The sequence below is a fragment of the Lepidochelys kempii genome, chromosome 3 (genome assembly GCF_965140285.1).
Source record: "Lepidochelys kempii isolate rLepKem1 chromosome 3, rLepKem1.hap1, whole genome shotgun sequence".
In the NCBI taxonomy this organism is placed as follows: domain Eukaryota; kingdom Metazoa; phylum Chordata; order Testudines; family Cheloniidae; genus Lepidochelys; species Lepidochelys kempii.
Genome location: NC_136382.1, coordinates 156,316,707 through 156,330,774, shown reverse-complemented (window position 1 = coordinate 156,330,774; position 14,068 = coordinate 156,316,707). Strand labels below are relative to the sequence as shown.

Genomic DNA, 14,068 nt, shown 5'->3' with positions numbered 1-14,068 from the left:
GCTCACTTTTGGGGGATAGGTGGGGGCCTTAATAGAGATTGGAGTGTATTTTCTCCCCCCCCCCTCACTTTTTCAAGCTGATGTTCCTGGAGCACTGCCAAAGTTTGCAAGGGTCATGGCAAATAGGTTGTCAAATGCATGAAGGGATTTATATGAGTAGCTGCCTTGTACACAAAAGGAATGTTACATAGGGAAATTTCCCTGCAAGGTCAATGGGAGAAGAGAGCCCTCCTTGATTTTATATCTTCATTTTGCTTTAAATAATTCCTGAATCTTTATCTTTATCTTTAGATAATTAGAAATGACTCACTGAGAGTCAGCGTGAGATCTAGTCAAAGCAAGAGCCTAACAGTTGGGGCTCTAGGATTTCATTTCCACTTTTAGTCTCAGGCTCATTTGAATCATACAACACCTTACTGAACCTCTCAGTGCCTCACGATACCTATTTGTAAAATGGGTATAATACTACACCTGGTATGAATTTGTGATGGCATTCATTAATTGCTCTGACATTATGTGAAACATGGTAAATGCCTACAAAGCACTGTATTATGGGTAACATCAGGCCTCATTGACTTCATTAGGTTCAGGATTTCACCATTACTCAAAGAATAGGAATAGCTCTGCTCAGTGGTTTGTAATAATTCATAGCAAGCTTTCATCATGTGTTTTAGGTCCTAATGCAGCAAAACATGTAGGCACATGCATATCTTTTAGTATTGTGATGGGGCAAGGCCAGATGGCTATAGAAAAGTAGTGGGAGATATATTAGCTCCAGGCTAAACAAATCCCTGGTACCAGGTTAAGTGAAATGGAAGCTGCTCCAGGTCAATTAAGACACCTGGGGCCAATTAAGAACTTTCCAGAAGGCAGGGAGAATGCTAGGTTGATTGGGACACCTGAAGCCAATCAGGGGCTGGCTGAAACTAGTTAAAAGCCTCCCAGCCAGTCAGGTGGGTGTGCATGTCAGGAGCTGTGGGAGGAAGTTGTGCTGTTGGAGAGGCTGAGTAGCAGACACCATTATCAGGCACAAGGAAGGAGGCCCTGAGGTAAGGGTGAAGTGGAGCTTGAGGAAGTGAGGGCTGCTGTGGGGGAAGTAGCCCAGGGAATTGTACCTGTCAAGTTTCTAAAAAGTCAGCTACCATAGCTGATACTGTTAGGGTCCCTGGGCTGAAGCCCGGAGTAGAGGGTGGGCCTGGGCTCCCCCCTGCACCTTTGCCCCCTGATTAATCACTGAGACTGGGAGACAACAGAGACTGTGCAAGGAAGGATAACTTCTCCTCACCTCCCTTGCTAGCTTATGATGAAAATGGCTCAGTAGACTGTGACCCTTGTCTCTAGAGAAAGAAGGGTTACGTGCAGGGTCACAGTGAACCTCTGAGGCTAGCAAAATCCACCAGGAAATGCGGGACCCATGGAGGCAAGGACAGAGCTTTGTCACAGTATGTGGAATCACACTGATGTTGGTGGGGATATTCACATACTTATAGTTAAGCACATTTCAGTGGTTTGCTTTAGTGACTGAAATATCCCACAGCTAACCTTAGACAATCAAGAACTACAGAGATCCATACCGATGCCTTTTCTCAATGGTGCAACCCAGATGATTTTTTTTGCCTCCACCTCTTCCATGTCTGTTGCCTGCTCCCATGTCCCTGCTTTTCAAAGCTGTTGTTTTATAGAGCTCCATTCATTGGCTTGACATTTTTTTTTTCTGTACAGCCCCCAATAAACATTGACTGTTAATAGGTTTTTAAGGCTTTAATTTAATCTGGTGTAGTATTGCACTAATATGTGAAAGGTAATAAAATCCTTTTAGCAGTAAGGTGGAGTTTGTTCAGAATAAAAATCTATCAATTTTGCAAAAGGTTATAAAACTGCTGCTTTATAATGGTGATCAGATTAAGTTAGTCTCTTTGTTTTGGGCTTTGCTTTTCCAGACGATAAGTTAAACTAACAAAACTCTGGCCTCTGGTAATTAGAGAGGAAATGTCTCTGAATTGCTACTTGGGACACTTTAATGTAACTTGAGTCTAAGGAGACTCACTGGGTGTATATATAATTTGGCTTTGGTGTATTGGTTTAGTTATTTTCTTCAAGTAACGCAATCTGCCCACTTCATTATAAATTCTCATGCTTGCCATTATTTTTTACTTTTGCCCTTGAGCTCACTGGCCTGTTTAGTGGCTATCACTGTATGATAATAGACTCATAGATTTTAAGGCCACAAGGGACCATCATGATCATCTAGTCTGACCTCTTGCGCATTGCTGGCCATAGAAACTCGCCCACCCACTCCTGTAGCAGATCCATAACCCCTGCCTGCGTTAGTGAATTCCTCAAATCTTGATTTAACGACCTCAAGTAGCAGAGAATCCACCACTTACTCTAGTTTAAACCTGCAAGTGACCCATGCCTCATGCTGAAGAGGAAGGCAAAAACCCAGGGTCTCTGCCAGTCTGACCCAGGGGAAAATTCCTTCCCGACCCCAAATATGGTGATCATTTGAACTCTAAGCATTTTGGCAAGACCCAACAACTAGACACCTGGGAAAGAATTCTCTTTAGTAACTCAGAGCCTTCCCCATTTAGTGTCCTATCACTGGTGGTTGGGGTTGTTTACAACTAGCAGTCACAGATTGTCTACATGCCATTGTAGGCAGTCTCATCATATCTTCCTCCCCGTAAACTTATCAAGTTCAGTCTTTAAGTCAGTTAGGTTTTTTTGCCCCCACTGCTCCCCTTGGAAGGCTGTTCCAGTTCTTCACTTCTCTGATGGTTAAAAACCTTCACCTAATTTGAGCCTAAACTTGTTGATGGCGTTTATATCCATTTGTTCTCGTGTCCACGTTGGTGCTGAACTTAAATAACTTCTTTCCCTTGCTGATATTTATCCCTCTGATGCATTTATAGAGAGCAATCCTATCTCTCCTCTGCCTTCTTTAGCTTAAGTAAACAAGTCAAGCTCCTTGAGTCTCCCTTCATAGGGTATGTTCTCCATTCCTCTGATCATTTGAGTAGCTCTTCTCCGCACCTGTTCCAGTTTGAATTCATCTTTCTTAAACATAGGACTCCAGAATTGTACATAATATTCCAGATAAGGTCTCACCCCATTCCCTTGCATAATGGTACTAACGCTTCCCTACCTCTACTTGAAATACCTTGCCTGATGCATCCTAGGACTGCATTAACCTTTTTCACAGCCGCATCACATTGACAGCTCATAGTCATCCTGTGATCCACCAATACACCCAACTCTTTCGTCTCTAGGGTGACCAGATGTCCTGATTTTATAGGGACAGTCCCAATATGTGGGGCTTTCTTATATAGTTACCTATTACCCCAGCCCCCGTCCCAATTTTTCACACTTGCTATCTGGTCACCCTATTCTCCTCCCCTGTCTCTTCCAACTAAGTCCCCACCTTATATCAAAAATTCTTGTTTTTAGTCCCCTAAGTACATAACTAAAAATGTAAATTTAGTATAACCCCCTTCATCCTGAAGAGTTTTAAAACATCATGGAGTATTGACTTCAGTGAAGCCATATCTGTTTACACCAGCTGAGGATCTGGCCCCACAGATACATTGTAAGGAGAACTCGCATCCCCTATGATAACGCTTCTCATTATAACCCCCTTGTTTTCCACTGTAACTTTTTCTGTTTGGGCTGAAATCTTCCATGCTTGGTGTCTGCTTCAGAGAGGTCCCTCAGAGAAGGTATGGATATATTTCCCTTGTTTATGGACATGAGATCATTCACCAGAGCAACCAGTATGCCACTACTGTATCCTGGTTTGAAGACTGACTGGGAGGAATCCAGGATACAAGCAACTGAGAGGACGGATTGATGACTGGTGTTTGTTTGTTTGTTTTCAATTAGCTTGCTTTAAAAAAGATTGAAGACTAAGTGGCAGCTGGCAAAGTGCGTAGTGATGGTTACTTTAGTCCACCCACAGTGCTTTTTTTTACAATGGATGGTAATTCTCCTCATCAAAGGTGGTGTTAACAATTAGAAGGGATACTAAACGTTCTCTACACTCTTCTACCAGCCAGAAAGGGCAGGGGTCAGAGTTGCAGGAGGTGATTCTGATGTCAATGCTTCCATCTACATGTGCACACGTTGGACAGAAGATGTCTTTCTAACTTCAAACCTTGCAGATGTCTTCTGTCCAACCTGTGCACATTTGATACAGAAATCACCGAGGGGGAGCTCTGCAATGCCTTTTGGAAAAATTTACTTTTCCAACTAAGATTTCACTTTCAATGGGGTGGGATTAATGTCTCTAGCACAAATAAAGTTGTCTGTAACTTTGCTTCATTGATGTTGCCTTTTAGTGGCAAAGATGAAGTACTGCGAAATACCTGAAGGTTAGCATGGGGTCTAGGTAAATTTCGGTTGTACAATGAGCAATATGCCTTCAAAATAGTGAGCAAAAAGAGCTCCAAACAGTAATTTGCCTGTGAGTCTGCTCTGCTCTCCTGAGCCTGTGCACTCTTCAGACTTCATGGATAAAAATGAATTTCGTGCTCACTGTTAGATTCCCAATGCCCAGTCCTGGAGTGTTTGTTCTCGTTCTCTCTCTCTCTCTCGCATATTTACAGATTAAAAAAAAAAATCTCACGGTGTATACTTATCTACCAATGTGCCTCAATCCTGTTCTGAAGGGACCAGTTTTGAGAAATGAATTCACACTCCTTGCACAATCACTCATTGGTATCTCTAAAGGAAAAGTGGAATTTCTGTCCGGTAGATTAGGTCTGTTCCAACAGTTCAGTTCACACAGGCCATCAAACAACTGCCAGGTGGTAACGATTTGGTCTGTATCTTCTAGTGCATTCTTGTCTAATCGGTGTAAGTCTTTTCATTTGTACGCTCCTGGGGATAAGTACTGTGGTTTATACAACGTTTGTGTCCTATATTGCACTGAACACTCCGGTGATGATTCTTAACAAATAAATATTACTTTCAGTCCCAAATAATCCTGGCTGAATTTGAACCAGTGAAGACAACAATATGCCATTACTAATCCCTTGAGCTGTCATTTCCTTCTCACAATATGAATTTTAAAATGCTGAAAACAAACCTCCAACCATTAGGCAGTAATTCTTAGTGCAAGATTTATTCCTCTATTGAATGTTGCAATCATTAGGGTGCTATAAATACACTTTAATGTCAGTTGCAATAATTCTCTTGTGCTTATTCTTAAATATCTTTTTTTGCAAGGTGTGGAGTGACAGACAATTAATACAGACACTGTAAAAGGAAATAACCAACAAAGATGGAGAAACCCATTATGGGTTGACTGCAAATATTAGAAAGATGGAGAAATAGTGCAGATACAAATCAGAAGCCTGAGCAAATTGATATTTAGGACTTTCCGATAATGTGTCTCAGGGGGAGGGACATGCTGGAGATGGGGAAGTTTAGGAGCTGGTATTACAATGCAGACCCCTCACTATTTAAAACAAAAGAGAGAAACCCGGCTGAGTAATATTACTAGCATATAATCATTCTAACTCAAAAATTGCACTGTTTCAGCAGTGGGTGTGTGATTGTAGGATATAGGCTGTGAAGCACTTTGGAATTTGTCTGGATGAAAGGCACAATTAAATAATAAAGTATTGTAGTGAAAGTGTGTGAGATGTCTACTACTGCCCTCTGCTGGATAGAATTAGAATGGCTCAACCAAGTGTCAAAATCCTTAAATTGCAACAGCTAGAGGAGATTTTCGGTTAGCTCGAGTGGTTGTGGCTCATTCTTTTGGTGCAGGAGACTTTCTGTCCCCACTGCCCCCAGGTAGTTCTGAGTGATCCTAGTGACTGAGCAGCATGGTGAGAGTCATGCAGAGCTAAGTGGCCCTGGATTTGAGACACTGTATTTGCTATATTTCTTTAGGGGATTACATCTATTCAATCCCAGCACTCAGCTGGCATGATAACTAGTGTCAACTCTAGTTTAAGTGGTGACTAGTTATGCATGCTTCTGCAATGTTTCACTAGTGAGTATACCGTATCCTAAGATTCTGAAGCATTAGTGTTTTAATCATCTTCACCAGTTGCAAACTCTTCACATCACCCCCTGAGTATTAAATATGGGTTACTGCAATATACCATGCTTTATTAATTTTTTAAAATCCTACAAGTGGTAGACCATGATACTGACAACTTGTTCTATGAAGGGGCCTTTCATCTCAGTTTATATTCCCTAGGTGCCCAACTGTCAGTAGAAGTTTGTTTGAAGCTGCAGTGCTCTTTCTTAGTAATTCCCCCTGCAAGATCCCCGAGAGCCTCATTAGAGCTGTAAGCTGATAAAGGAAAATAGCAGTCCAAGAAAATTACTGATGAAATCTTACAACCCTAAAGACCTACACGATAATCTGAGATACAGCTTGCCACATGGACTTCCTCTTACTGGAAAACTGATAAACAGATTAGAACCCAGTTTTGCCTGGGAACCCACCAGGTGGAAAACAGTATATTTCCCTCTCATTCCCAATTAATAGGAAAACATCACTGCTATATAATGGCTCCTCAGAAAAGTTATAATCCGTAACCTAAGAAGGATTTTAGACACATTCCTACTGATTTACTGAATTTACCTGGAATCGTACTGGTCTGAACTTTTGGACCTATCCTTCATGTGTGTTAATGTGGCTTTGAAAAGGATCTGCATAATATTAATAAATAATAAAATTGTGAAGTCTAAGGGCTGGTATATGCTACAAAGTTAGGTTGGCTTGACTGCATTGCTTAGGGCTTTGAAAAATTTCACTCCCTGTGTGATGTAATTAAGTTGACCTAAGCCCCAGTGTAGACTCTGCTAGCTCTATGGAAGAATTCTTCAGTTGGCCTAGCTACTGCCTCTCAGAGCTGGATTTACTAAAGTGATGGAAGAACCTCTTTCATTGTAGTAGTAAGTGTCTACGCTACAGTTGTGTTTCTAGTGTAGACATAACCTTAGCAAGGGGTAGACTTAATTGGCTAGATGTATTATGGGGAGATGGGGTCTTCCTCTGAGACATTGGGTATTAGTCACTGCAGGAAGTGGGAGCTGATGGACCAAATGCTTTGTTCCGAATGGAGAAATCTTATGTATAGTCTGTTATCAGGGATCTTTAAAATCTACAGTGGGATACACGTTTTGCTTCCAGAATCTGCTATGTGTTCACAGCAAATCCATCACTTCTCACCTTCTGGAAATTCCAAAAGCACCACAGCCAAACAGAATTCTGAGAGTGCTTCTCTGAGTGTTTATGTAGTAGAATAGCAGTAAGAGCAGCACTAAAGTAAGTGCAGCAGACACTGTTTCCCTTGAGGGAATTGTGCTTTCAGAAACCAAGATATGTTTACATCCTCTAAAAATGGTACATTACAGCTCCTGTGCTCTGTTTGTTGGGTAGCCTCCACAAAAGCACATTAAGAGGCTTTCCCTAGTGCGTTTATGTACTGGTCAGAAGAGCACTGCTTTGGGGAGGATGGGGAGGTCCTCCAGCATGACTCTCAAGCCCTCACTTGGGAACAGTGCAGCATGGGATCATTCAGTGCAGTCGCCGCATAGTGCTGTGTATGGACTGCTCCATCGGTACGGCTCTGTAACCTTCATGTCAACAGAACTGCACACTTCAGTTAATAGGTAGAATTGAGCATAGGTGAAACAATAAGCAAGTGCTTTGGGGGAGAAACTCCTGTTGTTAACAGCACAAACGAAGGAGAGTAGTGACTGCCTAACATCTACCTCAGAGCAACCAGTAAGTATCTTTTCCTATTTGAGAGTCTCATTGACATTCTAAGTCTAGCCTTGAGCCTGGGCACAAGAGTGATGCTTGCTTGGAAGAACTTTTCCCATACCTACTGCAAGTAGGCAGTGAGGGAACCAAAATTGCCTTCTAATTTGTGATAGCTTTAAAATCCTACTCCCCATCCCAAGGCAATAAGATTAGCAAATGGCTCCCTGAATCTGGCAAGTTATCAGCAATTATTGCAGGGTTTAGTGTCTTTCTGCCATGAGTAGAAATCTCTGCTCTCTTTCATGTCACTGTGATCCCAGTGTTCTTGTGGGGGTGGAAAAATAAAGCTATGAGATTTAATGCTGTAATTCTTGTTGCTCTCAACTATAGAGAGAGATGGGGAAGCACAAGGGTGATGTATACAGTTACCATCTCTTTACTGATCAGCCAAATAAACTCCCTTAAACTTTAGGAAATGTATTTGGTCTAGGTAGTGAGAAGACTTGAACCTCCTTAGACAACACTATCTGACACTAAAGGAATAACAGTAATTCACGGATTCACTCTCTCTCTACTTGCTGCCCATGGAATCTTCTGTCATGAGGAAACTATTTCTGACATTTTACTGCCCAATGCTGCTTTCAAGACAGATATTTGCTAGCTAAAATCGATGTCAAGTATATGCTAGCTAATCTACCTCTGGAGACAGTGTTGTCTAGTTGTCAGAGCAATGAACTGGGAGTCAGGACAGCTGGGTTCTATTCCCAACTCTTCCATTGATGTACTGTGTCACCTTAGGCAAGTTGTTCAGTTGAAAATTTTCAGAAGTGCTCACTGATATTGGGTGCCTAACTTTAGATAGTTAGGATCTGATTTTCAGAGGTACTTACCTGTATTATGGGTGGTTAGCATTTGGAAAATCATGCCCTTGTCACACTCTGGGCATCTGAGAAAGTAAAGGACCTAACATTAGTGAGCACTTTCGATAGGACTTCAGCCTCTTTGTGCCTCAGTTTCTTCCATCTGTTAAATGGGAATACAGAACTTGCAGAGTTATTGTGAACATTAATGCCTACTTTAGAAAGCTTTTTGATGTCTGTGATGTAAAGCCTTATGGGAATGCAAAGCAGAGGCAATGCAGGGGGAACATGTGAGGTCATGTGCCCACCCCCATATTCGCTGCTTGGCTTGTATTGAGTATGCTCACATGGACTGAGCATGCTCAGTTACATCTGCTGAAGCTGCTGCCCTTGCTCTGCCCCACCACTGCCAGGAGATACGAGTCTTCTCTAGTGCAAAGTAGAATTTCCATGTTGTCTCACAGGATAATGAGTGCATATGGTAAATCAGAAAATATTCTATGTCAAAGACTGGCTCCCTTTTCTATTTGACTAGTGCTTGTTCTATGGAATATTTGGTAACTTGGTATCTGCCAAAAGAGGGTAATTTTGCTTACTCAAGGTGAGCTTTAATCTGCAGAGAGTTCATTTAGCTCTGTCCCCCTGGGTAAGTCTGAGATGTTATTGAAATAGGATTAAATGAAGGTAGTTGATGTACCAGATAATAATCAAACCTTTCATGTGGATTAAGTGCATATAAAGTTAATATGTCAGAATAAATGGCTGAAGCAATAAAAATACCAAGCATTTATCCTGACATGAATAGCTTTGAATATACTGTATGGTTTATAAGAGCACAGCTGATGAATTTGTGCTTTCTATTTATACAGGAAACATAATCACTGTAAGCTTTGTTTAGGGTGTGAATACAAATGGGGCCACTGACAGAGCTCTAATATAACCGAGAAAGATTAATATAATAATATAATTAATATAATCTAGAAAGATCAGAGCCACAAACTTTGGATCTAAATCACATGCATGAGAAATTTGAAGGGGGGAAGTCCACAAGAGAGTCTCTCTATTAGGAAAACTCTCAAATGTTTGATAAATCCTAATCTAGTCCAATTACCTGCAAATGTAGTGTTTTCCCTGCAAAATTTTCTATGGTGTTGTCCACTCTACATACATTTTAAATGTCAAGCAATGGGTCAATCATTGCTTCAATTCAGTACTGATTTTCAGAGGAAGCAGAGTAGCAGCCGTGTTAGTCTGTATCCACAAAAAGAAAAGAAGTACTTGTGGCACCTTAGAGACTGACAAATTTATTTGAGCATAAGCTTTTGTGAGCTACAGCTCACTTCATCGGATGGCATGCATCCGATGAAGTGAGCTGTAGCTCATGAAAGCTTATGCTCAAATAAATTTGTCAGTCTCTAAGGTGCCACAAGTACTCCTTTTCTTTTTTCAGAGGAAGCAGTTTGTAAGATGCTGTGTGGACTATCGTGGGGTGTGAAAGGCACTGTTTTTTAAACTCTTCTTCCCTTTTTTTCCCCTAGGTTCATTCCTGTTCCTCAATACATCAGAAAGCATGAGCCCCATCATCTTGAGCCCCTGGCTGAGGAGCAACAGTGAGCAATGCACTATGCAGGTGTCTGTGTACAGGCATCTCCAACAAAGCGGGAACTATATTGCTCGGCTTCTCCCTGCTGACGAAAGTAGCCGTGAAATCCTGTTGGCCCCAAGTCAAGAGAAACATGGGTAGGTCCCCTTTCTAAACTGGAATATTGCTTTTGCTGGTTTTGATACTACATTATCAAAAGAACGTTGTATTGCAGTACAAGGTCTGTGCACTTAATTGGTACTTATGTCACACCATGCTCCAACATAAAAACTGTTAATGTGCTTGGATCGCCTCCTATTTCAAAGAGGACTAAATCGCCTTCAGCCTGATGCACAGGAACAGTTGGTCTGCGGCAGGCTACTGTAGGGTAGATTCACACCCCAGCTTATGACGAACTAAATGTTCCTGCAGACAAGCACTACATTTTGTTTAGTAGAACCATTATAAAGTTTGTGTCAATAAATGCTTATTTATGGTAACATTCAGTTGTTATGCAATTTTTCGTTGTCATGACCATAGCCTGAAATTTATCTATTTGTTGTCATGAATTATGCATAATTTTACCATGACACAATTGTATCCATGCTGATTAGCCCCTGTAGATGGCTCAACCACCACTAGAGCGGGACAGAGCACCACGCTCAGTGGTTGTGGGTCACACAAAGGCCTAATGCCGGTTCTCTGTATGGGGTGAATTTCACCCATTGTGCCGTAGTTCCAGGTAATAGTAGGCCTATGCAGAGACACAAGGAGACTCCCTCACTCCAAGGTTCAGAGCTACCTGCACAATCATTCTCCCATACCTATTCCCTTCTTTCCCCGTTCCCTTCACTACTGTGCTTAGACTGTGCAGAGGGCCTTCCATAGACTGCTTTCACTTTTGGTCCCTTGATTGTGTGCACGTGCGTATTTTTTATACACCCGTTAATTGTCTCTTTAAAAAAAAAAAATGAGCTCTTGCGACACCAGGGATTTCAGTGCCATTTGTCAAGGAGAGCTTTAGATCTTTCTGGACTACAATTGGCTGAAATATTTCCTCCTGGTGTAATTAAGATTAATTGTCAGTGACGTCTCAATTTGTCAGACTTTGTATATGCATTTTCTTAGGCTGCAGCTAGCACCAAAACAGCAGGACCGTAGCTGAACAAATGTATTCTGAATGGTTAAATGCGCTGGTGATTGTTTAATTTAGAATGTAATCGGAATATATATGAAGCTAACATTCCCTCTGTTCTAGTTATTGATTTTCACCTCTGTGCCCCAGAACGTGCATTAAGAAACATAATTTGTACCAAGCATCTTAAACTATCTTTGTTTAATGTAATAGATTAGAGAGAGTGATTATTATATCCAGTCCTGCTGGCTTATGCCAGTAACAAGACATGGTGGTTGCCTGATTACTGGGTAAAACAAACTCAATGCTTTTCCGTAAGAAAAGGAGAATTTGCAATAAAAAATCTAACTGGAGACAACCTGACTCTCAGGAGTGGGCTGAATGGTTATATTTCTACTATTATACATGGTCTTTAAAACTGAGGAGGAGAGCTAGTGTGCAGATCTAGATCGTGCTTAGTTCCAGCAATATTATCCAACTTCTAAATTACTCCTGATGTCTGGGGAAATGTAACTAGGGGAGCTGCAGCAGCTGTCTTCTTCCCCGGCTCTTTGAAGATGCTTTTATTCTGCGTCATGGCTAATAAACATGCTTTGTGCAGAAGTACAGCCTGTGTTGGCAATGCCACTAGTGCTCCCCGTCTGTAAGGTATACTGTTGTGTTACGGCGCTTTGCGGTACTGCACGTAGGCTCTCTAACTTTCAATTTTCACCGTTTAAATTAAGAAAATGTTGAGAATAATTAAATTTGGGGGTGGTAGGAAAAGCATGTCTGAACTAGTGAAACGAACCATATGTGTGTGTGTGTCACTGGCATCTACTGGAGACTATCAGAACTGCTCAACTACGTACCCTAGGCACTATACTGCTAACAGCTAATGGAACATCATCTTGCTGAAGTGATGGGGAACGGTCCCTTTAGAGCAGGAGGATCTGAATAGTATCTTGGCTGTTGCTGAGAAGTTCCAAATTGCCAAGTTATGCATCCTAGATGGCTACCAATTTATTAAACTGTATTAGCATAATATACTTGTCTGTGCTAGCAGTACAGCAATTCTTCACTCAAACCTCTCTTCATGAGCTGAAGCCAGCCCAGCGCGGCCCCGCAGATAGCTTTCCCAAGGTGTGTGTATCTGACCGTCCACTCCCTTTTCCCGAGCGTCAGGCAGAGCAAATTCCCACTCTTCCTAATACAGCTATCAAATAACCTACCTTTCATGTTTGTGAAGTACCTATTGCCTTGGTATCAAATGGAGCAAGGAGCACTGAGTAATTAGGACAGGCTCTATTAAGATTTTCTGTTCTGTGTAGGTTCTTATACCATGCTCATCACTAAGGTTAAGATTTTGTCGCAGGGATTTTTATTAAAATTCACAGGCTGGACACAAACAATAAACCACAAGTCATGGAAGCTGGAGCCCTGCAGTGCAAGGCTGAAACCAAAGCCCATGGTGGGGCGGGAAGAGAAGCTGGCTGTCCGAGCTCTGGGGGGCTGAAGCTGGGTCACAGAGGTCTGTTAAAGTCATGGAATCCGTGACCAAATCATATCCTTACTCATCACCATTGTAGGTGAGCACTGATTTCCCCTCTGCTTTCCTCAAGGGTAGAAAGGAGATGAGCTGCCAGGATCTCAGCTCTATAAGTGACCGTGAATCCTCCAGCACCAGTGGGAAAAGCTCACTCACTTCCAGTAGTCAACCTCCAGTTTTTTTCACCCACAGATAACCACCAAATGATGGTAATTAGGTGTCTGTCTACCTGTCTGCACCCCCAGATTACCTGAAAATCGGGCCCCATAATAGGTAGAGAAAACAAGTTTTAATGCACTTGAAGGGCAGCCTGATGATAGATTAATTTCAAGTCAGATTTTCTATCTCTCAAGCAACTCATAATGTCAGCTAGTTTCTTTTTTCCCCCCTGTAGCCTGAATTACACACATTAATATCTGATAAAGTCTTCACAGTTCATGTAAATTTACAGGAGGGAGAAGAAAGTACTGTCAGATACTACTCTTTGATTAGGGGGCGAGCCAACCAACCAAAGCTGCTTGTTGGCAGGTTGTGGAGTAGGCATTAAACAGTAGAAGTGTTAAACCATGAAACCTTTTTAACGCTATATGGGAGGAACTGCCCTCTTCACTGCATCCAATGTGCAGTTTGCAAACAAGATCCCAGCCTTGCAGTCCTCATGCACAATGCTCCCATTGAATTTGATGGGTATTCTGTGTGCATAAAGACTGCTGGACAGGGTAAATTATGCTCTTCTCACCTCCTTTCACTGCCTTTAGCGTGGATTGTGTACTTCCGGGGACTGCGGAGTCATACAAACTGCTGGATCACAGAATAAGAGTCACTACATTACACCGATTATCATGCGTGTTGCCTGTTGTATTTCTTGCTTATTTGTTTTGTTTGACTGAAGTTGTCATCCTTTTCATAGGAAGAAAACTAAACAGATTTGTATAGCAATGCATTTTGATGGGACGAGGAGGGTGGAAGAGCCCCTGTGGGAAGAATGGGTCAAGAATGATAGACACTTTGAACAGTGCATGGATAATGGAGCTTGGCTTCTGAGGCTGGGAATAGGCTGAGAATAAGGAAGCCTCTTCACCTTTTATGCAAAAGCCTTATGCAATATAATAGTAGATAACTTCACTATAGAATGTTTGTAACATCCTTTATAAATTAATGGAGATTACGTCCCTGTTCCATAACTCTAGGATGTGTGTGTTTATGCCATATAGTGAAAGGCTCTCATTCTCCACTA

The 14,068-nt window shown here is 41.8% G+C and overlaps 1 protein-coding gene across 1 annotated transcript in view; it reads left to right on the top strand.

The window, feature by feature from the left end:
- Positions 1-14,068, top strand: part of ALK (ALK receptor tyrosine kinase) — a 538,912-nt gene that overhangs the window by 225,158 nt on the left and 299,686 nt on the right. The window contains exon 4 of the mRNA XM_073336696.2: positions 10,125-10,326. Within this exon, the coding sequence (XP_073192797.1) occupies positions 10,125-10,326 (202 nt within the window). The remainder of the gene's footprint in view (positions 1-10,124; positions 10,327-14,068) is intronic.